Source organism: Cetorhinus maximus, chromosome 3, assembly GCF_964194155.1.
Source record: "Cetorhinus maximus chromosome 3, sCetMax3.hap1.1, whole genome shotgun sequence".
NCBI classification, from domain to species: Eukaryota; Metazoa; Chordata; class Chondrichthyes; order Lamniformes; family Cetorhinidae; genus Cetorhinus; species Cetorhinus maximus.
In genome coordinates, this window is record NC_135881.1 from 161,499,594 (window position 1) to 161,524,548 (window position 24,955).

General features: G+C 45.4%; 1 protein-coding gene across 3 annotated transcripts in view; it reads left to right on the top strand.

Annotated features, from left to right (window-relative positions):
* The window catches only part of LOC144673486 (androgen-dependent TFPI-regulating protein-like), a 138,547-nt gene extending 123,069 nt beyond the window's left edge, over positions 1–15,478 (top strand). For all 3 annotated transcript variants that reach the window (XM_078535305.1, XM_078535308.1, XM_078535307.1), the window contains one exon: positions 14,609–15,478. In XM_078535305.1, the coding sequence (XP_078391431.1) occupies positions 14,609–14,637 (29 nt within the window). In that variant the 3' untranslated portion in view covers positions 14,638–15,478. The remainder of the gene's footprint in view (positions 1–14,608) is intronic.
* Positions 15,479–24,955: the final 9,477 nt, after the last annotated feature.

The window sequence follows — 24,955 nt, forward strand, 5'->3', positions numbered from 1 at the left end:
AAATATAAGTATACCTAAAAGTAAATACAAAATGCAAATCCACCAAAAAGTAGATGTAGGATATTCAAACAAATAACAAACTAGGCTTACACTTATAATCAAAGTATAAAGCATAGTTTCTGCCTTGCCTCAGCTAAAGATCTAATAAAGACCTCAACCCTTCTTCAGCCTTGCAGATCTGACCTCCTTTCAGATCAGAATCCTTTATAAATCTAACAGTCTAATTTGAAAAAAATTCGTTGCTTTTAGAATAACATTTTCATCGTCTAATATATTCTGAGGCTCTTTGTTTGGGAGAATTCTTGAAGGATTAAACAATCTATTGTTATAAAATGCAGGTGCAGCTTTTTGGTTGTAAATAGTTTCAAGGCCATAAGACATAGGAGCAGAAGTAGGCCATTCGGTCCATCGAGCCTGCTCCGCCATTCAATGAGATCATGGCTGATCTGATAATCCTCAACTCCATTTTCCTGCCTTTTCCCCATACCTCTTGATTCCCTTACTGATTAAAAATTTGTCTATCTCAGCCTTGAATATACTGAAGGACCCAACCTCTACAGCCCTCTGCGGTAAAGAATTCCACAGGTTGATTACCCTCTGAGAGAAGAAATTCCTCCCCATCTCTGTCTTAAGTGGGCAACCCCTTACTCTGAGATTATGCCCTCTGGTCCTAGACTCTTTCACAAGGGAAACAACCTCTCAGCATCTACCCTGTCAAGCCCCCTAAGAATCTTATATGTTTCAATAAGGTTGCCTGTCATTCTTTTAACTCCAATGAGTACAGCCCCAACCTACTCAACCTCTCCTCATAAGAAAATCCCTCCATACCCGGGATCAACCTAGTGAACCTTCTTTGGACTGCCTCCAATGCCAGTATATCTTTCCTTAGATAAGGGGACCAAAACTGTTCACAGTATTCTAGATGTGGTCTAACTAGTGCCTTTTATAGTTTTAGCAAGACTTCCCTATTTTTATACTCCATTCACTTTGAAATAAAGGTCAACATTCTATTTGCCTTCCCTATTACCTGCTGAACTTGTATGCTAGCTTTTTGTGATTCATGCACGAGGACCCCCAAATCCCTGTGTGTTGCAGCTTTCTTCAGTCTTTCTCCATTTAAGTATTATTCAGCTCCTCTATTCTTCCTGCCAAAGTGCATAACCTCACATTATTCCACATTATATTCCATCTGCCATGTTGTTGCCCACTCACTTAACCTGTCTATATCCCTCTGTAGACTCTTTGTGTCATCCTCACCACTTGCCTTCCCACCTACTTTTGTGTCATCTGCAAACTTGGCGATAGTACATTCATTTCCCTCATCCAAGTCATTAATATATATTGTAAATAATTGTGGCCCCAGCACTGACCCCTGTGGCACTCCACTAGTTACAGGTTGCCATCCTGAAAATGCCCCCTGTATCCCAACTCTGTCTTCTATTAGTTAGCCAGTCCTCTGTCCATGCTAATATACTACCCCAACACCATTAAGTAACCTTATGTGTGGTACCTTATTGAATGCCTTTTGGAAATCCAAATATATTACATCTACTGGTTCCCCTTTACCTACCTGCTTGTTACCTCCTCAAAGAATTTGAATACATTTGTCAGGCATGATTTCCCCTTCATGAAGCCATGCTGACTCTATTTTTTGTCTCCCTTCCTTTTTGAATTAAGGTGTTACATTCGCAGTTTTCCAATCCTCTGGGACTTTTCCAGAATCTAAGGATTCTTGGAAGATTACTACCAGAGCATCCACTATCTCTGCAACTATTTCCTTTAATACCCTAGGATGCAACCCATCAGGTCCAGGTGACTTATCGGCCTTTAGCTTCAATTGGTTTCCCTAGTACTTTTTCTCTAATGGGGATTGTTATTGTATTTATTTTCTACCCCCGCCGCCTCCTTTTCCCCCCTGATTATTTAGCATATTTGGAACGCTATTAGTCTCTTCTACCGTGAAGACTGATGTAGAGTATTTATTCAACTCCGCTGCCATTTCCTGGTTTCCCATTATTATTACCCCAGCCTCATTCTCTAAGGGATCAATATGGACCTTGGCCTCTCTCTTCCTTTTTATATTTTTAAAGAAGCTCTTACTGTCTAAGCCCTTCTCTCCCTATCTGGTAAAAGTCTGGGAAAGCCTTCTCAAGGCCTTTGTGTTCTGTGTATATATTTTTTCCCTCTCTCTCTCTGCTCTTGGCAAAGGTTTTTAGCTGAGTTAAGTGGAATTAAATTTTTAACCCCTTCAGCTGGGTCAGATACTTAGCAGGAGAAAATTGCATTCATTTGCTGCTGCAGCAGCTGGGACTTAGAAAAATCTTCTCACTTCAGACATAATCACTAAAACAGGGGTGGGTTCTGAGGCAGGGGTGAGGGAGCATGAAATTACATGAACTGGATTCCGTCTGGGTTCCTGCCCGCCCCGACCTCTGAGTGATTTCATGCTGGGGTGAGCAGGGCCTCTTGATGGCCATGTAAGGGCTGTTTCCCACCCAGCCCCAATTTTTAGGCTGGTCTTCTTATCGTGTCCACGGACAGTCTATACATGGCCCAGCCAGAACTGGACACATTTTTGCGCCTTGTTGTTGAATTTGGCAAGATCTGAAACAGTGCAGGGTTCCTCCAGTGATAGGCATTGCAGGAGATGTTGCATAGTCTGTGGCTCAGTTCCACATTCACAAGTTGTCGGGCTGGTTGTATATCCCCATTTGCTGGTGAGCGGATGACAGCAAAGGAGGGGAAGGGAGGAAATGAAGGGAGTTAGATCTCAGGCAGGAAGCGGTGGGTGCCTCCACCAGAAGCCCCCCTCAAACGGGGGGGAGCCCTCCCCTTAAAGCTCAGTGACCTGCGGACCTCCCTCCCCCCTCCCCAACTGGCCTATCCCCGAAGACCCCGATCAGCCTCCTCCTGACCCCCCCCAGGTGTTCCCTCCCCTCCCTGCCTGGACCCCTGATACTTACCTTTTTCTCCAGTTGCCTGGACTTAGGTTCAGGAAACTTCTTGCAGTGCCTCTTCTGGCCACTGCAGCACTGTTCTTCGATTGGCCTCAATCTGATTGGCCAGCAACTCTCCAAGATGGGACATGCTCCAATGTGAGGTGCGGAAGTCCTGCCTATGGCAATCAATGCTCAGACATCCCCGACGTCTCTTCTTTGACTCTTCCTAAAAACTCTGACCTTAAGAGTTTTTCCTCATGAACAAGGTCTTTGATCTCTGCGATGTCAGTTGAATGCCTTCTGAGCACTTAAATGATGCTAGATGCTCGCAAATGATGTTTGGGCATTGTGTGATTTCATTGCATGTCAGTTAATCACCAATTTGTTTGCCAATGGGAGTTAAACGATGACTAAAAGATCACTTTGGAACACAGATCATCACAAATGTGTGCAAATGAACACTGTCAAACGTAGAATGATGCCAAAATTTCCTGATAGGGAAGCAAGGTACACACAATATGGAAATGAGGAAAAGCATCTTATTTTTAAGCCTGTCATCATGTATTCAATTCAAATGGAAGCTAAACAGTTGGATGCTCCGCCATTTGGCTTTGGCCGATTTCAATGAAAACTGGGGGCTTCATTAGATGCAGGCTTTTTGTACTCAAAACCCTTACATTTAGTACCATGCAGCAGCTCTGTGCTCTCAAACATTAAGTTGGCCTCAGGTCTCAGGATCCAGTGATATGCGGCCCTGGTGCCTGAAGCAGATCAGGCACTGCAGACCACATTATTGGACCCACAATCTAATAAACTGACAGACTTAACCAATTGTATGAAGCAATTAATTATTGGAGTATTGTGTTCAGTGCATCATGGCAGATAGTAAAATTTTCATTCCACCCTTTGGAATAAGCATGAATCCAATGTAACAACATATATTATTTGGTTGACCAATATATTGTGATTTTTTTTATTTGTTCATAGAATATAAACATCACTAGCAAGTTCAACATTCCCAATTGTCCTTGAGAAGATGGTGGTGAGCTACCTTCCTGAACCGCTGCAGTTTATGTATGTAGGTACACCCACAGTGCTGTTAGGGAGGGAGTTCCAGGATTTTGATCCAACGACTGAAGGAGTGGGATATAGTTCCAAGTCAGGATGGTGTGTGGCTTAGGGGAATTTTCAAAGAACAAAGAACAAAGAACAAAGAAAAGTACAGCACAGGAACAGGCCCTTCGGCCCTCCAGCCTGCGCCAATCATATTGCCCGTCAACTAAAACATTTTGCACTTCCGGGGTCCGTATCCCTCTATTCCCATTCTATTCATGTATTCGTCAAGCTGCCTCTTAAACACCACTATCGTACCTGCTTCCACCACCTCCTCTGGCAGCGAATTCCAGACACTCACTGGCCCTCTGCGTAAAAAACTTGCCCCACACATCTCCTCTATAGTTTTCTCCTCTCACCTTAAATCTATGTCCCCTAGTAATTAACTCTTCCACCCTGGGAAAAAGCTTCTGACTATCTACTCTGTCCATGCCACTCATAATTTTGTAAACTTCTATCAAATCGACCCTCAATCTCCGTCACTCTAGTGAGAACAATCTGAGTTTCTCCAACCTCTCCTCATAGCTAATAACCTCCAGACCAGGCAGCATCCTGGTAAACCTCCTCTGCACCCTCTCCAATGCCTCCATATCCTTCTGGTAATGTGGTGACCAGAATTGCACGCAATATTTCAAGTGTGGCCTAACCAAGGTTCTATACAGCTGCAGCATGACTTCCCAGCTTTTATACTCAATATCCTTGCCAAAGAAGGCAAGCATGCCGTATGCCTTCCTGACTACCTTATCCACCTGCGTTGCCACTTTCAATGACCTGTGGACCTGTACATCCAGATCCCTCTGCCCGTCGATGCACTTAAGGGTTCTGCCATTTACTGTATAATTCCTGCCTGTATTAGACCTTCCAAAATGCATTACCTCGCATTTGTCCAGATTAAACTCCATCTGCCATTTCTCCGCCCAAGTCTCCAACCGATCTATATCCCGTTGTATCCTTCGACAATCCTCTACACTATCTGCAACTCCTCCAACCTTAGTGTGATCTGCAAACTTACTAATTAGCCCAGTTACATTTTCCTCCAAATCATTTATGTATACTACAAACAGCAAAGGTCCCAGCACTGATCCCTGCAGAACTCCACTAGTCACAGCGCTCCATTCAGAAAAGCACCCTTCCACTGCTACCCTCTGTCTTCTATGACCAAGCTAATTCTGTATCCATCTTGCCAGCTCACCTCTGATCCCGTGCGACTTTACCTTCTGTACCAGTCTGCCATGAGGGATCTTGTCAAAGGCCTTACTGAAATCCATGTATATAACATCCACTGCCCTTCCATCGTCGATCATCTTTGAACACTTCCTCGAAAAACTCGATTAAGTTAGTGAGACACAACCTCCCCTTCACAAAACCATGCTGCCTATACACCCATTTGCTTCCAAATGGTAGTAAATCCTGTCACGAAGAATCTTCTCCAATAATTTCCCTACCACTGATGTAAGGCTCACCAGCCTGTAATTTCCTGGATTATCCCTGCTACCCTTCTTAAACAATGGAACAACATTGGCCATTCTCCAGTCCTCTGGGACCTCACCCGTAGCCAGTGAGGATACAAAGATTTCTGTCAAGGCCCCAGCAATCTCCTCCCTTGCCTCCCTCAGTACTCTGGGGTAGATCCCATCTGGCCCTGGGGACTTATCCACCTTAATATTCTTCAAGATGCCTAACACCTCTTTTTTGATCTCAGCATGATCCAGGCTATCTACACACTCTTCCCTAGACAAATCGACCACTAAGTCCTTCACTTTGGTGAATACTGATGAGAAGTATTCATTTGGTATCTCTCCCATTTCTTCTGGCTCCACACACAGATTCCCACCTCTGTCCCTGAGTGGGCCTATCTTTCCCTGGCTACCCTCTTGCTTTTTACATATGTATAAAAGGCCTTGGGATTTTCCTTAATCCTGGTTGCCAGTGACTTTTCATGACCCCTTTTTGCCCTCCTGACTCCTTGCTTAAGTGTCTTCCTACTTTCTTTATTTTCTCCACGGGCTTCATCTGTTCCCAGCCTTCTAGCCCTTACGAATGCTTCCCTTTTCTTTTTGACTAATCTCACAATATCCTTCGTTGTCCAAGGTTCCCGAAACTTGCCATGCTTATCCTTCATCCTAGCAGGAACATGCCGGTCCTGAATTCTTATCAACTGACGTTTGAAAGCCCCCCACGTGTCAGTTGTTGATTTGCCCTCAAACATCCGCCTCCAGTCTAGATTCCTCAGTTCCTGCCTAATATTGTTATCATTAGCCTTCCCCAAATTAAGCACCTTAACCTGCGGACTCCTGTTATCCTTACCCACCAGTACCTTGAAACTTACTGAATTATGGTCACTTTTCCCGAAATGCTCTCCTACTGAAACTTCGACCACCTGGCCGGGGTCATTCCCTAATACCAGGTCCACTATTGCCTCTTCCCTAGTTGGACTATCTACATATTGTCTCAGGATGCCCTCCTGGATGTACCTTACAAATTTTGCACCATCCAAACCTCTAGCACTAAGTGATTCCCAGTCAATATAGGGAAAGTTAAAATCACCCACCACAACAACCCTATTGCTTTTCAATTTCTTTCCAAGATCTTTCCAAAATCTGCCTACATAACTGTTCCTCAATCTCCCACCGGCAATTGGGAGGCCTATAGTAAACCCCCAACATTGTGACTGCACCCTTCCTATTCCGGAGCTCTACCCATATTGCCTCGCTGCATGAGCCCACCGAAGTGTCTTCCTGTCGTACAGCTGTGATATTCCCCTTAACCAGCAGTGCAACTCCCCCACCTCTTCTACATCCCTCTCTATCCTGCCTGAACCATCTAAATCCTGGAACGTTTATTTGCCAATCCTGTCCATCCTTCAACCAAGTCTCTGTAATAGCAATAACATCATAGTCTCAAGTACTAATCCAAGCTCTAAACTCATCTGCCTTGCCTGTTATACTTCTCGCATTGAAACAAATGCATTTCAGACCCCCAGTCCCTCTGTGTTCAGTAATTTCTCCCTGCCTGCCCTTCCTCTTAGTCCTACTCGCCATATTCACTGGTTCCCAGTCACTTATTTCACCTGCTGACCCATTCCCACCCCCCTGCCATACTAGTTTCAAGTGGCTGTGTTTCCATGCATCTGCTGTCCCTTTTCTTCAGGGTGGTAAAGGATGTGAGTTTGAAAGGTGCTGTCAGCGGAGGATTGGTTAGATGCAGCAGTGCGCATTGTAAATGGTACACTATGCTATCACTGTGTGCTGGTGGTGGTGGAGGGAGTGATTGTTTACAGTGATGGTTGTGGTGCCAATCAAGTGGGTTGCTTTGTCCTGGTTTAGTGCAGCTTCTGTTATGCTCTTCTACGCTCATCACTGAACCAGGCTTGGTCCCTTGGCTTGATGATAATGGTAGAGTGATGGATATGCCTCACCATGAGGTTACAGATTGTGGTTGAATACCATTATACTGCTGCTGGTGGCCGACAGTATGTATACCTAGTTTTAAGCTGCTAGATCTGTTTTGAACCCAATTCCATTTAGCATGGTGGAGCGTTTCCTCAGTGTGAAGACAGGGCTTTGTCTCCACAAAGACTATGTGCTGATCACTCCTGCCAATACTGTCAAGGACAGATGCATCCATGGCAGGTAAATTATTGAGAACCAGGTCAGTAAGTTTTCCTCTCCTGTTGGTTCTCTGACCAACTGCCATAGATCCATTCTGGCAGATATGTGTCCTTCAGGACTCGGCCAGCTGTGGTGCTACTGAACCACTCTTGGTGATGGGCATTGAAGTCCCCCACCCAGAGTATGTTCTGTTCCTTTTCTTCCCTCAGTACTTCTTCCAAGAGGTGTTCAACATGAAGGAGCATTGATTCATCAGTAGGTGGTAATCCGTAGCACATTTCTTAACCCATCTTCATGGGTTCACAGTCAATGTTGAGGAATCCCAGGACCATTTCTACTGACTGTGCTACCCATCTCAGAAATGGTGATGGTGGATTATAGGACATTGGCTGTAAAGTACGATTGGGTGAGTATGACTGGCTGGGATTTTCCATGCCTGCTGGCGTTGGGCATGTTTGGTTGCATTAGCGGACAATGTGGCGTAATTGGTTTCATGACGGCATGAAACCAGTTTGCCATCTTCAGCTCAGCCCACTGATGGCGAGCTGTGATTGCCGCCATCAGACATCGGGAACCTCATTGTAATACATCTGCATATTATTATTAGGCCTGCCCACCGGAATTATCCCCCTGCTGGATAGTCCGCCCACGTCAGTGGGAAAGCACACCAACATGTTTCACAACAGCAGGCTGCACATTGAGGGGAACTTGGAGGCGGGTACACAGTAACGTTATGCAGCGCTCGCCAGGGTCACTGGTTGGACTTCAAGCTTGAAGCGTGTTGAAGGGAGGGGGTGTGGGGCGCAGGGGCAGCCCTGTGGCTGAGGTGACTTGGGTGTGAAAGGGACAGTGGTGCTGAATTTCTACACCTGTGGCTCCTGTCAGGGCTTCACGGGTGACCTTTGTGGGAAATCACAAGCCACCACCCACAAATGCATCCATGAGGTCACGGATGCCATCTTCGCGTGGGCACACAACTTTGTACGTTTTGCCCGGGGCCAGGACAGCCAGGATGGAAGAGCGATTGGATTTGTCCAGATCTCGGATTTCCCTTAGATGCAGGGTGCCAGTGACTGCACTCCGTCACAACACGCAGTCAGCTACATCAACTGCAAGGGATTACATTCACTGAATATGCAACTGGTGTGCAAGTCTGCACACAGTTTCCAGGAAGTGTCCACGACGCCTACATTCTCAGCTGGTCACAGATCCCTGATGTATTCCAGTGTCCACAGAAGCTGCAGGGTTGGCTCTTCGGGCACAAGGGCTACCCGCAGAGGCCGTGGTTGATGACACCCGTGCGGCAGCCTCAGACTGCAGCAGAGTGACGCTATAACGAGGCTCATGCTGCAACTCGCAACTTGGTGGAGCAGACCATTGGGATGCTGAAAATGAGGTTCTGGTGCCTAGACCAGTTTGGTGGAGCCCTGCAATACAGTCCGCAGAAGGTGTCACACAACATTGTCGCCTGCTGCGCCCTTTATAACCTGAAGCTGCAACGGGGAAATGAGCTGGCTGAGGAGGAGATGGAGGAACTAGAGGCTTCCTTGGATAAGGATGACACCGACTGGGTGAGTGTGAGGAGGTCATCGAAGGCAGAGATGATGGGGATGAGGCCCTCGCACTGGCCAGATGAGGCAGGCATGCTCAGGAGGCCTTCATAACAGCTAGATTTGTGGAGGATGATGACAACAAGCCGTGAGGTGTCCCCATAGATCCTCACATCGCATCTGTGAATATTTGACTCCAGTCTAGCTTATGGCAGCACTAATACCTTCGGTGATAAGGCTCCTGTCATGGAGACGCAGTGGAGGCCCAAATAGTCACTCGATCACAGGAGGATGATGACATGCAGTGAGGACACTTCATCGACCTTCACATAGCCCCTGAGAATGTTTGACGCCTATCTGGCCGAGGGCAGCTCGCTTGCGCTCTGTGATCAGGGTCATGTCATAGAGACACAGCCATGAAACAGAGAGAATGATGGAACTCTGTGACGCCTGCCCACAACATTCTGGTAGCAATGACAAGCACCACCGAGGTGCAGGCATTGCTGATGTGTCCAAAGAGTATGAGGCCGGACCATCACTTTCCCTGAAGGCTGCATTAAACACAGGGAAGAGGCCCTGGACTGAGACACCTGCCTTTATGTTGTACAGAAAGGTTTCACATCTGAGTGATATGAACACTGCTCATCAGAACAAGGAGCCATAGGCAGGGAGACATTCTTGGGAGTTTATTGACAATAGTGAACAGTATGCACAAGTGATTAACACCTGTGTCCAGGCTATGCAACTACATCTTCTTAACTTTCCTAACCCTATCACTATGTCTTGGTGCTCCCCAGCCATCCACAGTGGAGGTGGAGGCAGCCTGATGACTTGATGGGCATCCTCTGGAGGGCAGAGATCTGGAGGGTCCTGGCCTGCTTTCGGGGTCCTGCTGTGTGGCAGTGGCACTCTCCTCAGCCTGTGAAGCTGGAGCCGCTGAGGTCACAGGAAGAGGGGTTTCGGATGGGATGATCTGGGTGGATGGCCCCGGGGTGTGCACCTGCTGACCCTTCTCCCTATGGGTGCCCACGGGCCCCTGGCTGACTCCTTGAGGGGAAGGGGAAGCTGGAGTGAGATCGAGCAGCCCCGCACCCATCTCGTGTAGACACTGTTGGAGGCCAACTATGGCATCAGTGATGGAGGTTAGCCCATGCAGCAGCGTAGGAGCGACGTCCTGGACCAAGGTCTCCATGGCAGCCGCCATCCTACCAGTGTTGACCTCAGTGTGTTGGCATGCTAGTGCTATCACCTCAGCCTGAAGATGGACGGACTCCTCCATCGTGCCTTGCAATCTGAGGAGTGCAGCAGATAGCTCTTTCCTGATGTTCCTGAGCTTGTTTTTGCAGTTCCAGCAGCTGTGACATGACTGAGTCCAGAGGCTCGTCATCTGACTCAGACTCAGCAAATTTCTGGCCTCCAGCAGTCTTCTGAGTGCCGGACACCTGGGAAGTCCCTGTCACCGTCTACTGTGGATCAAACAGTGCAATGTGTTCACCAGATTGTGATCCCGAGGCTACTCTAAAAATAGGTCCCACTGAGGTGTGTGTCTCTGCACTGGTGGAGGGTGTGGGTGAGCGCTGTGATGGGTCTTCAGGGAGGGTGCCTTCAGATTCCTCTTCAGAGGTTTCTTCAGGGCTTGATTAGTCAGGCCCAGGTTGTGGACTCCGTTGACTGTTTCCCAGGTTTGCCTGCGGAAGCAAGGAGAGATAATTAGTGCATGACCGTGGCCTGTGAAACAGGACACATCACTCACAGAATGTTTGTCTGATGGATGTTGCACTGCTAGACCCTCACTCGGTAGAGCACTGCCAACCTCACTGGCTTAGATCACCGCTGGCCAACTGGATGGCAAAGTCCGAAAGTCCGTGAGGACCTTGATTTCAGGCAATCCTCCACCGGTAAGCGACCTCTCCCTGTTGTTGTGTGTCAGCTTGTTCTGTATGAATAGAGATGGGGGGCATCTAAGCAGGACACCTGCCAAGCCAGATGATAAGTATGCCTGGCATGTGTGTGTGTTGAGTGGTCCCATGGACAGGATGAGGACAATGATGGTGAGTATGAGAGAGTGAATGGTGATATCCCTTGAACTGGCAGTGAGTGAGCGCCCAGTGGATGTGCGATGGGCTTGTGAGTGTGTGAGGTGAGAATGTGAGAAGATGACTCACCCTGATGGAATAGAGGAGAACATTAATCCTTTTGCGGCACTGGGTGGCTGCCCTCTTTTGAAGGGTGTTGGCGCTGACCACTGCTGCCACCGCCATGCCGCTGCCCATCCTGTGGCCAGTGCGGGGGTAGAGAACATTGTGGTGGGCCTCCATGGCATCCCAAAGGCATTTGCGAAACGTGTCGCTAAATCCGGGGGCTGCAAGTCTTTTTGCCTTTCGTAGAAATCTTCCTTGCGGCAGCTGTGGGCTGGAAGTACTGAGATGTGTGCACACAGCTGGACTTTAAACATGGCACCTGGCATGATGAAGCAGTGAGGTGATGCCAGGCGAACGAATGAGAAATGGCATGTTTCCCGGGAATGCATAAGTAATGCGGCGGGCTTGGGATGATACAGTATGCAAACCTGCCATCGTGGCCGGCTAGTAAAATGTCATTTTACCCGCCTGCTACTGCACTCTGTGCAAATCTGGGATGATTCTGCCCAATGTCAGCCTGTTGCTTGCCCAGATGTCAATGAGGAGGAATTTGCAGGGTTGGTCGTTTCCCGTCTAGGTTGATGCTGGGTGGTCCATCTAGTTTTATTTTTATTCGACTTTTCTTTAGCAGTTTGATATAACTGATTGTCTTGTTAGGTCATTTCAGAGGGCAGTGAGGAGTCAACCATATTGATGTTGGTCTTTTTGTCACATGTTGGCCAGACCAGGTAAGGAAAGAAGATTTCACCCTCCCCTGAGGGGCATTGTGAATCAGATAGGTTTTATGACTATCTGGTAATTTCACGGTCATCTTTACTGAGATTAGCTTTTTAATTCATATTGGTTAACTAATTTAATAATTTAAATTCACCCAAATGTTGTGGTGGGATTTGAACTCATGCTTACAGAGCATTGGTCTGGGTCTCTGAATCCCCCCTAGTTTGTAAGATTACCACATTGCTACTGTTCCTGATCAAGTATTTTCATTGCCATTGTTCTTTGATCTTGAAGAAGATGGCCAGAATATCATCTCAATTTTATGTAAAATGTTGGGAACTACGAAGGAGCAGAGAGAGATTTTCTGGTCAATATACAGAGATCAACCAATACTAGTGGACAATTACAAAAATAATTTAAAAGGCTGATCAAATGTTGGCCTTTTCCCTAGAGTACTGAGATACAACAGGGTAAGAAGTTATATTAAACTCTGGTTCAGCATCTTCTGGTATTCTGCATTTCTTTCTGGGCACCACAGCACAGAAAGGATATAACGGCCTTGGAGGGGATGCAGCATGACTCACCAGAATACTTTCCGGCCTAAAAGGGTTAAGTTTTGAAGATCTGTTGCATTGACTTGTATTTCCTTGAGTGTAAAAGATTTAGAGGGCAAATTAACTGAGGTGTTTAAGGAGATTAAGGGCTGTGTTTTCACAGAGTTATGGAGATTCTGAGGATCTTTAAAAATGTCAGATGGGACCTGAATCCAGAAGTCCTGCTCCCCTTTGCGGCAGATCCTATTTTCGCTGGTAGGGGAAATTGGTGAGGTGTAAAGCATATAGGCGCGAATAACAAATCGGCTATGCTATATAAACTCAGTGCACAGGGCAAGCAGATCCAATTTTCACTCCAGGAACGGCCTCAACCCGATGTGTTTTCCATGACTTTGAGGTGGAGACATAACTGCCCATGAAGGGCAGTTAAAGTACGCAGAACAGTCTAGTTATTTAAATCCCCTACCCTTTAAATTTTGAAAAAAAATACTGCCTGTCCATGCCTGCAAAAGTGGAAAAAATCTGTTCCATCAGTTTCAATAGATGCTTATTGACATAACTCTCAGGGCTATAATTATAGCAGTATTACTGCTTGAATGCTTGCACATTCAGTCATTGTCACAAGGGGGCTGTAAGTTTGATTGACAGGTTTTTCTTTTTATTCGTTCATGGGATGTGGGTGTCACTGGCTGAGCCAGCATTTATTGCACATCCCTAGTTGCCCTTGAGAAGGTGGTGGTGAGCTGCCTTCTTGAACTGCTGCAGTCCATGTGATGTAGGTACACCCACAATGCTGTTAGGGAGGAAGTTCCAGGATTTTGACCCAGTGACAGTGAAGGAACAGCGATATATTTCCAAGCCAGGGTGGTGAGTGGCTTGGAGGGGAAATTTCAGGCGGTGGTGTTCCGATGTGTCTGCTGCACTTGTCCTTCTGGGTGCTAGTGGCCGTGGGTTTGGAAGGTGCTGTCTTAGGAGGCTTGGTGAGTCCCTGCAGTGCATCTTATAAATGGTACACATTGCTGCTACTGTGCGTCGTTAGTGGAAAGAGTGAATGTTTATGAGCGGGGTGCTTTGTCCTGAATGGTTTCGCGAGTGCTGCTGGAGCTGTACTCATCCAGGCAAGTGGAGAATATTCCATCACATTCTTGACGTGTAAGGCAAAGGGTAATGAGTGGGAGTCATGGGTTGCATGAGTTTACATAGAGGGATAAGGGACCATGGGATGAATGGGAGGCCTCATGAGCTGGCACTAATTTGGCATAGGTGCTATAAGGGCCATGGGGATGAGTGGAGGCAGGAGTTGGCACTGATGGGACATGGGGAATGGGTGGAGGGCGCATGGATGTGAGAAGTGAGGACTAGAGGCCTAATTTTTAACAACACAACTGGGATGAAGTCCTAGAGAACCAAAGTATGTCTTTTAACCAGCCTACCTCTGCACTAGGCAGCAGCTGTGGCCGCCTGAGAACTGTGTTCTGAGGCAGTGGGCTTGAGTCTATCCTGCACCACCCCCAGAATGGAAATCACACTGTTCAGGGCACAAAGCTGAAGTGGGAATTTTCCCTGACTTGAGCTACCCACCTCTGAGGTGAAAATCAGGCCCTGAATGATCTGATAGGGTAGATAGAAATAATTTCTCTGGCAGGGAGCCCAGAACCAAAGGTTATAACCTTAAGTTTGGGGCTAGACCATTCAGAGTGATACTAGGAAGCACTTCTTCATGTTTAGAGTCGTGAAAATCTGAAACACTCTCCCTCCAAACAGCTGGTGAGGCTAGGTCAATTGAAAATTTAAAAATTGGGATTAAAATATTTTTGTTTGTTACATAAAGGGTATTGAGGTTTCTGGAACCAAGCTGGATAAATGGATTTAAGGTACAGCTGTGATCAAACTGAATGATGCAACAACTTCAATGGTTGAATGGCCTACTCCTGTTTTTATGTTCCAAAAGAATGCTACACATTTATATTTGTTTATTTTCAGGTTTAACTGAAAAAGCAAAGAGCACATAAATGAGATGCAAGCTTGTCAACCTGTTGAGGAATTTGGTCACCTTATACACCTTGGAGTACCCTGCTACACCCTGTCTGCAGCTGTATCCCATACCAGCCTTCGTATACAAAACAAGTCTTTTCTATCTTGACAGTTGTGTCACTGTTTGCATTCATTCAGGTTGATTCTTCACTCAACATACTCTAAACTCTCTCAGAACCTAAGATCCAGAGATGGATAAGCTTTGAAGCAAGCACTCAGAGTCAACTGGCAACGTCGCCATCCAAAAAATATACTTGAGTCAAAAATTCCAATGTTCGGGAAGGGTGGAAATCAGGGAGCTGGAATTTAAGACAAAACCTGATGAAAATAATTCAGCTAGGTCTGTTACCATTTTTTAGCAGGTACAGCTGGTCTCCTGCTAGAGTCAAAATGGGAGACTCAGAAGCCCCCTTTGGAATTTCAAGGCTGATGTGTTTAGTCATGTAATATATGGTGTAGTGTGTAACAGGGTAGATGAGCAAATACAGTCTGTGCTATGATGGAAATGGTATGGTAAGGTAATTTTTACATGGAATAGAGAAAAGCGTGGTCCTCCATTGTGTATAAAGCATCAGGTTGAATGATGTATTACATTACTCAATTCGCTCACTGAATCAAACATTTACAATTGACAGTCGTTAAAGAGAAATTCGCACAAGAGAATATCAGAGCAGTGTGAACAATTATTTTTAGTGAAATACTGAAATTGCACACACGCTAACTAACCTGTTAAAAGAATATTTTGTCATTCTTTGTAAATTATGCTGTAATCAAATAAAATGGGTAGAAGTGAATGCTGTGCAGTGGGTCAATGTAAAAGTGCATTAATTTACAGAATACATTATCATAGAATAATACAGCACATCAGGAGGCCAATCATGCCTGGTCCAGATTTTCTGGCCCTGCCTGCTGCCGGGATCTTCCGGTCCTACTGGCTGGCCCACTGCATCCCCACGGCAGATCCCGCCATGGCGGATCTGGAAAGTCCCAGCCTCTGTGTTGGCTCTTTGGTAGAACAATACTGTTTTTTCCCCATAGGCCTGTAAATGCTTTCCCTTCAACTATTTATAAAATTCCCTTTTGAAAGTTATTATTGAATTTGCTTCCACCACCCTTTCAGGCAGGTTACAACAATTCACTACATATTTCTTTCTTCCTATGTCACTTCTAGTTCTTTTGGCAAATCTGTGTCCCCAGGTTACTGACTCTTCTGCCATTTTAAGCAGTTTCTCCTTATTCACTCAATCAAAACCATGATTTTGAACATCTATCAAGTTTCTTCTAAAACGTCTCTACCCATCTCTGTTCTCAGGAGAACAATCTTAACTTCTTCAGTCTCTTCACATAGCTGATGTCCAGGTACCTTCTATGGAATCTCTTCTGCATCCCTCAAAGGCATTGACATCCTTTCTAAAGTGTGGTGCCCAGAATTGAATACAATAAAGCAGCTGAGGCCTAACCAGTGTTTTATAAAGGTTTAGCATAACTTCTATTAATAAAGTCATACATCTCATTTGCTATTTGAACAGTCTTCTCAATGTGTCCTGCTAACTTCAAAGATTTGAGTATATACACCCAATACTCTTTGTTCCTGCATCTCCTTTAACATTGTATAACTTAGTCCATATTGCCTGTCCTCGTTCTTCCTACCTCTGCACTCTGCAGAGTATCTGTAGCATCTGTGAGCAGGGCAACCAGCAGCAAGGTGCTTCAAACAGTCAAATTTAAATATGTTCACTGAGACGTGCAGATTGCAATCCAGGAAGTAAATAAAAGGAAATATAAATTTCATTGAAACCATCATACAAGAAATGAAATAAAGATTAAGACATACAGATGGACAAAGGGAGAGAAATAAAAAACAAAACTATAGAAAAAACAATTGTTAAAAATCTGCAACATTAATTTTCTTCTAAAGGATTGATGCTCCACACTTGTAAAATTAATTTTTTGGGATCAGAGATGTTGTCACTTATTATGCTACAAAAAACATACTTCTGGAAGCAACAGACTTTTTCAGCCATTTTTAATATGGAATAAATAGGTCATTAGCCCAGTTCTGCCACACTGCCACTATCCCTTTAATCCCATGGGCTTTACTTTGCTAACAAGACTATTATGTGGTACTTTATCAAATTGAAAGTCCATATACATAATATCAACTGCAATACCCTCATCAACCTTCTCCATTACTTTATCAACAAAACTCAATCAAGTTGGTTTTATAAATATTTTTTAAATCTGTGCTTACTTTCATCAATAAGCTCACACTTTTCCAAGTGCCAATTTTGTATTGGATTGTTACCTCTAAAAGTTTCTCCATCACTGACATTAGGCTGACTGATCTGTAATATGGTTTATCCCTCTCCCCTTTTTTGAACATGGGCATAAAATTTGCAATCATCCATCCCTAAATCCAAGGAGGATTGTGGCCAGAGATCCACTATTTCCACCAGTATCTTCCCTCAGTACTCATGCATCAATATGCATCCCAGCTGGACCAGATGATCCTTCTAGTTTGAGAGCTGCCAATATTTAAAGCACATTCTCTTCATTATTTTTGGCCTAATCAATATTTACACTACACATCCTTTACTGCTACTTTGACAGTATTCTTTTCTTTACCAATGACAGATGTAATGTACTCATTTAATACCTTAGCCAGACCCTATACCCCCTCAAGAAGAGCTCCTTCTTGACCCTTCATTGGCCATAGTACAAAAGAGATCTAAAAAAGGGGAGTGAGGGCACAAAAAGAGAAAGTAAAAAGAGATTCATGGCTAACATAAAACATAACCGCTAATCTCTTTTCCTATTCTCTCTTTGTGCCCTCTCTCCCTATTTCAGTTCTCGTCTGTACTTTGCACATGCAGCTTGATTCTCTATTATGTATCTTACATTTGCCAGAAGCCTCTTTTTTCTGTTTCATTTTAATCTCTGCAGCTTTAATCATCCAGATAACTCTAGCTTTGGATGCCTACACCACATGGACTGCAGCGGTTCAAGAAGATGGCTCACCACCACCTTCTCCAAGGTCAATTAGGATGGGCAATTAATATTGGCCTTGCCAGCAATGCCCACATCCAGTGACTGAATGAAAAGAAAACCCTATTTCTAAGCTACTTGTGGTTTTTCTGAGTTGTTGAATCTGTTTCGGTACTGTAAGCGCTATTCTTAACTGACAACACCACCATACATTTCTATTAACAGATTTTTACAATTCTCTTCAACTTGTTCTTCTCTTTTGTTATTTTGATTTCCTACATTACAAAGGTGATAACACTTCAAAAAGTATTTCATTGGCTGAAAAATGCTTTGGGACATCCAGTGGTCATGAAAGGCACTCTCTAAATAAATCTTTCTTTCCTCCCCTTCTAAGTCCTGTTTCCTTCATCATCCGCCCAGTTCCCTTCTTCTGTCTTGACACTCAGAATGTATTGCTGAGAAAAGAAAAGCTGAAGCAGCCAATGCAAGTTCACACACCTCTCCCTCCCTCCCTCCCTCAATCTGCTCCATTGCTGCCCCTCCCATGCCCTGCAATGGGCAAAGAATCCAGAGGTGAAGCAATGAAGGGGAGCATCCATTGGGAGGAAGCTAAGGGAGTAAGGAATACAATCTTATCTCCTCTCCCCATCTTTGAGAAAATGTCAAATGTAAAAAATACCCTCTTGAAAAAGGCATTCAGGGTTTCTAAGCATTGCTAAGTGTCCTGGAAAACATAGGTAATATGCAATAATATAAAGGTTGGTGCCACAAAAAGAAAAATCTCATCCACAATCTTCTACCTGCACCACCAATGTGCTTCCTGCACCGCCACATTCAAAGTGCTAGAAATGTGCTGGCTTTCAGTAGGGTAAGTTTCAATGTTTTTTTCTTATATCAACTGCTAAATTGGTTAAAGTTTCTCTCAGTTTGGAACTTAGCAACTTAGCTGACCTGTAAGTACAATGTTCCTGTTGTGTAAAGAGCAAATGATTGGAGAGATTCATTGGTGTACATAATGGGAGGCTCATTCACTAACTTCCAGTTCTATGCCACTGCAAATGTTGAATTTTAACTCCAACAAAAAAGTTAAATATTAAAGGGTCAATTTTACCCCCACTCCACTCCAGACAGGAATGGGGCATGCAGCAAAACCCACATCCTGTGAATAAATAAAAAGAAAAGCCTATTTCTAAGCTACTTGTGGTTTTTCTGAGTTGCTGAATCTGTTACGGTTTTGTAACTGACAGCACTACCATACATTTCTATTAACACAATTTTACAATTCTCTTCAATTTCATTCTTCTTTTTTGGTTTTATGATTTCCTACATTACAAAGGTGATAACACTTCAAAAAGTATTTCATTGGCTGAAAAGCGCTTTGGGACATCCAGTGGCCAGTAGGACATCCATAGACAGCTTCTCTTGTTATAGATTGGTGCAGCATAACTATTTAGCACCAGATTATCCAGGAGTCTGAAAACAGTGGGAGAGGAGAGGCAGTCAGGAGATTGAAAACAATGCGAGAGGAGAGGCAGTCAGTAGATTGAAAACAGAGCGAGAGGAGAGGCAGTCTGGAGATTGAAAACAGTGTGAGGGGAGAGAAAGTCAGGAGATTGAAAACAGAGCGAGAGGAGAGGCAGTCAGGAGATTGAAAACAGCACGAGAGCAGAGGCAGTCTGGAGATTGAAAACAGCGCAAGAGGAGAGACAGTCAGGAAATTGAAAACAGTGCAAGAGGAGAGACAGTCAGGAGATTGAAAACAGAGCGAGAGGAGAGGCAGTCTGGAGATTGAAAACAGCGCGAGAGGAGAGGCAGTCAGCAGATTGAAAACAGCGCGAGAGGAGAGGCAGTCAGGAAATTGAAAACAGCGTGAGAGGAGAGGCAGTTGATCAATTGAAAACAGCGCGAGAGGAGAGGAAGTTGATCAATTGAAAACAGCGCGAGAGGAGAGGAAGTTGATAGATTGAAAACAGAGCGAGAGGAGAGGCAGTCAGGAGATTGAAAACAGCGCGAGAGGAGAGGCAGTCAGGAGATTGAAAACAGCGCGAGAGGAGAGGCAGTCAGGAGATTGAAAACAGCACAAGAGGAGAGGCAGTCAGGAAATTGAAAACAGAGCGAGAGGAGAGGAAGTTGATAGATTGAAAACAGAACGAGAGGAGAGGAAGTTGATAGATTGAAAACAGAGCAAGAGGAGAGGCAGTCAGGAAATTGAAAACAGCGCGAGAGGAGAGGCAGTCAGGAGATTGAAAACAGCGCGAGAGGAGAGGCAGTCAGGAAATTGAAAACAGAGCGAGAGGAGAAGCAGTCAGGAGATTGAAAACAGCGCGAGAGGAGAGACAGTCAGGAGATTGAAAACAGCACAAGAGGAGAGGCAGTTGATCAATTGAAAACAGCGCGAGAGGAGAGGAAGTTGATAGATTGAAAACAGAGCGAGAGGAGAGGAAGTTGATAGATTGAAAACAGCGCGAGAGGAGAGGAAGTTGATAGATTGAAAACAGAGCGAGAGGAGAGGCAGTCAGGAGATTGAAAACAGCGCGAGAGGAGAGGCAGTCAGGAAATTGAAAACAGCGCGAGAGGAGAGGCAGTCAGGAGATTGAAAACAGAGCGAGAGGAGAGGCAGTCAGCAGATTGAAAACAGTGCGAGAGGAGAGGCAGTCAGGAGATTGAAAACAGCGCGAGAGGAGAGGCAGTCAGGAGATTGAAAACAGCGAGAGGAGAGACAGTCAGGAGATTGAAAACAGTGCGAGAGGAGAGACAGTCAGGAGATTGAAAACAGAGCGAGGGTTGAGGCAGGAGATTAAAAACAGCGCAAGAGGAGAGGCAGTCAGGAGATTGAAAACAGAGCGAGGGTTGAGGCAGTCAGCAGATTGAAAACAGTGCGAGAGGAGAGGCAGTCAGGAGATTGAAAACAGAGCGAGAGGAGAGGCAGTCAGGAGATTGAAAACAGCGCGAGAGGAGAGACAGTCAGCAGATTGAAAACAGAACGAGAGGAGAGACAGTCAGGAGATTGAAAACAGAGCGAGAGGAGAGGCAGTCAGGAGATTGAAAACAGCGCGAGAGGAGAGGCAGGCGGGAGATTGAAAACAGAGTGAGAGGAGAGACAGTGAGCAGATTGAAAACAGCGCGAGAGGAGAGACAGTCAGCAGATTGAAAACAGAACGAGAGGAGAGACAGTCAGGAGATTGAAAACAGAGCGAGAGGAGAGGCAGTCAGGAAATTGAAAACAACGCGAGAGGAGAGACAGTCAGGAGATTGAAAACAGCGCGAGAGGAGAGACAGTCAGGAGATTGAAAACAGAGCGAGAGGAGAGTAAGTCAGGAGATTGAAAACAGAGCGAGAGGAGAGGCAGTCAGGAGATTGAAAACAGCGCGAGAGGAGAGGCAGTCAGGAGATTAAAAACAGAGCGAGAGGAGAGACAGTCAGGAGATTAAAAACAGAGCGAGAGCAGAGGCAGTCAGGAGATTGAAATGAAAGCGAGAGGAGAGGAAGTTGATAGATTGAAAACAGAGCAAGAGGAGAGGCAGTCAGGAGATTGAAAACAGCGCGAGAGGAGAGGCAGTCAGGAGATTGAAAACAGAGCGAGAGGAGAGACAGTCAGGAGATTAAAAACAGAGCGAGAGGAGAGGCAGTCAGGAGATTGAAATGAAAGCGAGAGGAGAGGAAGTTGATAGATTGAAAACAGAGCGAGAGGAGAGGCAGTCAGGAGATTGAAAACGGCGCGAGAGGAGAGACAGTCAGGAGATTTAGAACAGTGCGAGAGGAGAGGCAGTCAGGAGATTGAAATCAAAGCGAGAGGAGAGGCAATCAGCAGATTGTAAACAGAGCGAGAGGAGTGGCAGTTGATAAATTGAAAACAGCAAAAGGAGAGGCAGTCAGGAGATTGAAAACAGCGCGAGAGGAGAGGCAGTTGATAAATTGAAAACGGCGAAAGGAGAGGCAGTCAGGAGATTAAAAACAGCGCGAGAGGAGAGACATTCAGGAGATTGAAAACAGCGCAAGAGGAGAGGCAGTCAGGAGATTGAAAACAGTGCGAGAGGAGAGACATTCAGGAGATTGAAAACAGAGCGAGAGGAGAGGCAGACGGGGAATTGAAAATAGTGCAAGAAAACAAATAATCTCATCCTGGCAAAGAAGCAATTTGTTTGGTTGGAGATGAAGGTAAGTATCTGCTGAGTATCTAGTAAGTGGTTAAGCTTTATTCTGCTCCTACCGTTTAAAATAGTGTAGGCACAGTAATTGTGTAAATACTAGCATTTAATAAGGACATTAATTTGCAGTATACATAGGAATTACTCTTAGTCAATTAAGAAAGTAATTAAATTAACTAAATTGCATAAGTATCAATGGCAGGACAGGTGCTATGTTGCAGCTGTGGAATGTGGGACTTTTGGCTGCCAAGGCAATCCAGGGCAAACACATCTGAGAAAATGTAAGCAACTAGAGGAATTTCAGATCAGGATTATTGATCTGGAAGCCAAACTGCAGACACTGCACGACATAAGTGAGGAAGACGGTCACACCTCTTAGAATAGGGTCATCTGTTTTGGTAAGCAGCGAGGGACAGGAGGATGTGACTGTGAATTAAGTAGGTAAAGGGACTGAGTAGACAGTAATAGAGGAGCCTCAGACTTTGCAATTGTCAAAAAGGTTTGAAGTGCTCACAACCTGTGTGGACGACAGCAGAGTCTACAAGGTGGATGGAGCAGGCTGGCCACGGCACCATGGTATAAGAAGCTGCTCTGCGGGGGGGTAGGTGGGGGAGGGGAGAGCAAGCAGGAATGTAATGGTAGTAGGGGACAGTATAGTGAGGGGGATTGACGCCATTCTCTGCAGCAAAGAGCGAGAGTCCAGACGGATTTGTTGCCTACCCGGTGCCAGGGTTCGGGGCATCTGCTCAGGACTAGAGAGGAACTTACAGTGGAAGGAGGTAGATCCAGTTCTCATGGTCCATGTCAGTACCAATGACATAGGTAGGACAAGCAGAGTCAGTATGAGGAGTTAGGTACAAAATTAACAAGCAGAACCTCAAAGGGTTCTGCTTCATGCTCTCGTCTGGACCTGGAAAAATTTATTAATTTTGCCTCCAATTTCCACCCCTCCATTATTTTCACATGGTCCATCTCTGACACTTCCCTTCCCTTCCTTGATCTCTCTGTCTCAATTTCTGGTGATAGACTGTCCACCAATATTCATTACAAGCCTACTGACTCCCACAGCTACCTCGACTACAGCTCCTCACACCCCACTTCCTGTAAGGACTCCATCCCATTCTCTCAGTTCCTTTGCCTCTGTCGCTTCTGTTCTGATGATGCTACTTTCAAAAACAGTTCCTCTGACATGTCTTCCTTCTTCCTTAGCCAAGGTTTTCCACCCATGGTGGTTGACAGGGCCCTCAACCGTGTCCGGCCTATCTCGCGCGCATCTGCCCTCACATCTTCCTCTCCCTCCCAGAACCATGATAGGGTCCCCCTTGTCCTCATTTATCACCCCACCAGCCTCCGCATTCAAAGGATCATCCTCCGCCATTTCCGCCAACTCCAGCATGATGTCACCACCAAACACATCTTCCCTTCACCCCCCCGGCGGCATTCCGCAGGGATCGTTCCCTCCGGGACACCCTGGTCCACTCCTCCATCACTCCCTACACCTCAACCCCCTCCCACGGCACCTTCCCATGCAACTGCAGAAGGTGCAACACCTGCCCCTTTACTTCCCCTCTCCTCACTGTCCAAGGATCCAAACACTCCTTTCATGTGAAGCAGCATTTCACTTGCACTTCCCTCAATTTAGTCTATTGCATTCACTGCTCCCAATGCGGTTTCCTCTACATTGGAGAGATCAAACGCAGACTGGGTGACTGCTTTGCGGAACACCTTCGGTCTGTCTGCAAGCATGACCCAGACCTCCCTGTCGCTTGCCATTTCAACACTCCACCCTGCTCTCATGCCCACATGTCCGTCCTTGGCCTGCTGCATTGTTCCAGTGAAACTCAGTGCAAACTGGAGGAACAGCACCTCATCTTCCGACTAGGCACTTTACAGCCTTCCGGACTGAATATTGAGTTCAACAATTTTAGATCATGAACTCTCTCCTCCATCCCCACCCCCTTTCCAATATTTTTCCAATAATTTATATAGATTTTTCTTTTCCCACCTATTTCCATTATTTTTAAATGTATTTCCATCCATTGTTTTATCTCTACCTTTTAGCCTATTTCGATCCCTTCCCCCCACTCCACCCCCACTAGGGCTATCTGTACCTTGCTCGTTCTGCTTTCTACCCTTAATGTCATCATTAGCACATTCCTTAGATAATATCACCACCTTCAACACCTCTTTGTCCCTTTGTCTATGACATCTTTTGGTTATCTCCACCTATCCCTGGCCCTCTATCCAGCTCTACTTGTCCCCCCCCCCCCCCCCCCACCTTAAACCAGCTTATATTTCACCTCTTTTCTATTTTTCCTTAGTTCTGTTGAAGAGTCATATGGACTTGAAACGTTAACTGTGTTCCTCTCTGCAGATGCTGTCAGACCTGCTGAGTTTTCCAGGTATTTTTGTTTTTATCTCAAAGGATTATTACCTGGATTATTACCTCGGCCACGTGCAAAATGGCATAGGACAAATAAGATTAGAGAGATGAATGTGTGGCTCAAAGACTGGTGTGGGAGAAGTGGGTTCTGGTTCGTGGGGCACTGGGATCAGTACTGGGGGAAGTGGGGGCTGTACCGTTGGGATGGTCCACACTTGAACGATGTGGGGACGAGCATAATTGGGGAAGTAGAAAGTGTTTTAAACTAAATCGTGGGGGCAAGGGATCAAATGTGGGAAGAAGTGGTAAATTAAAGAGTAGAGACAAGGTAAGAGAGGAAGGCTTTAATTTGGGTAATGATAAACAGACCATGACAGGAAGGGACAGAGGACATAAGTCTAAGAAGAAACCAATAGATAAGGCTAGAGGTTACAAAAATAATAAAAGGCCAAAGGTAAGGCTCTATATCTGAATGCATTTAGCATTCAAAACAAAACAGATGAACTAATAGTGCAGATATAGAGATAAATAACTACGATCTAATAGCCATTACAGAGGCTTGGGATAGATTGGGACCTGAACATTGAAGGGTATGCGACTTTTAGGAAGGATAGGAAGCTAGGAAACAGTGGCAGGGTGCCTCTGTTAATTAAAGATGACATTAACACAAAAGAGAGGGATGGCCTAAGTGCAGGAAACCAGGATATAGAAGCAGTTTGGGTAGGGATGAGGAATGATAAAGGCAAGGAGCCAGTTGTGGGTGTACAGACCCACTAACAG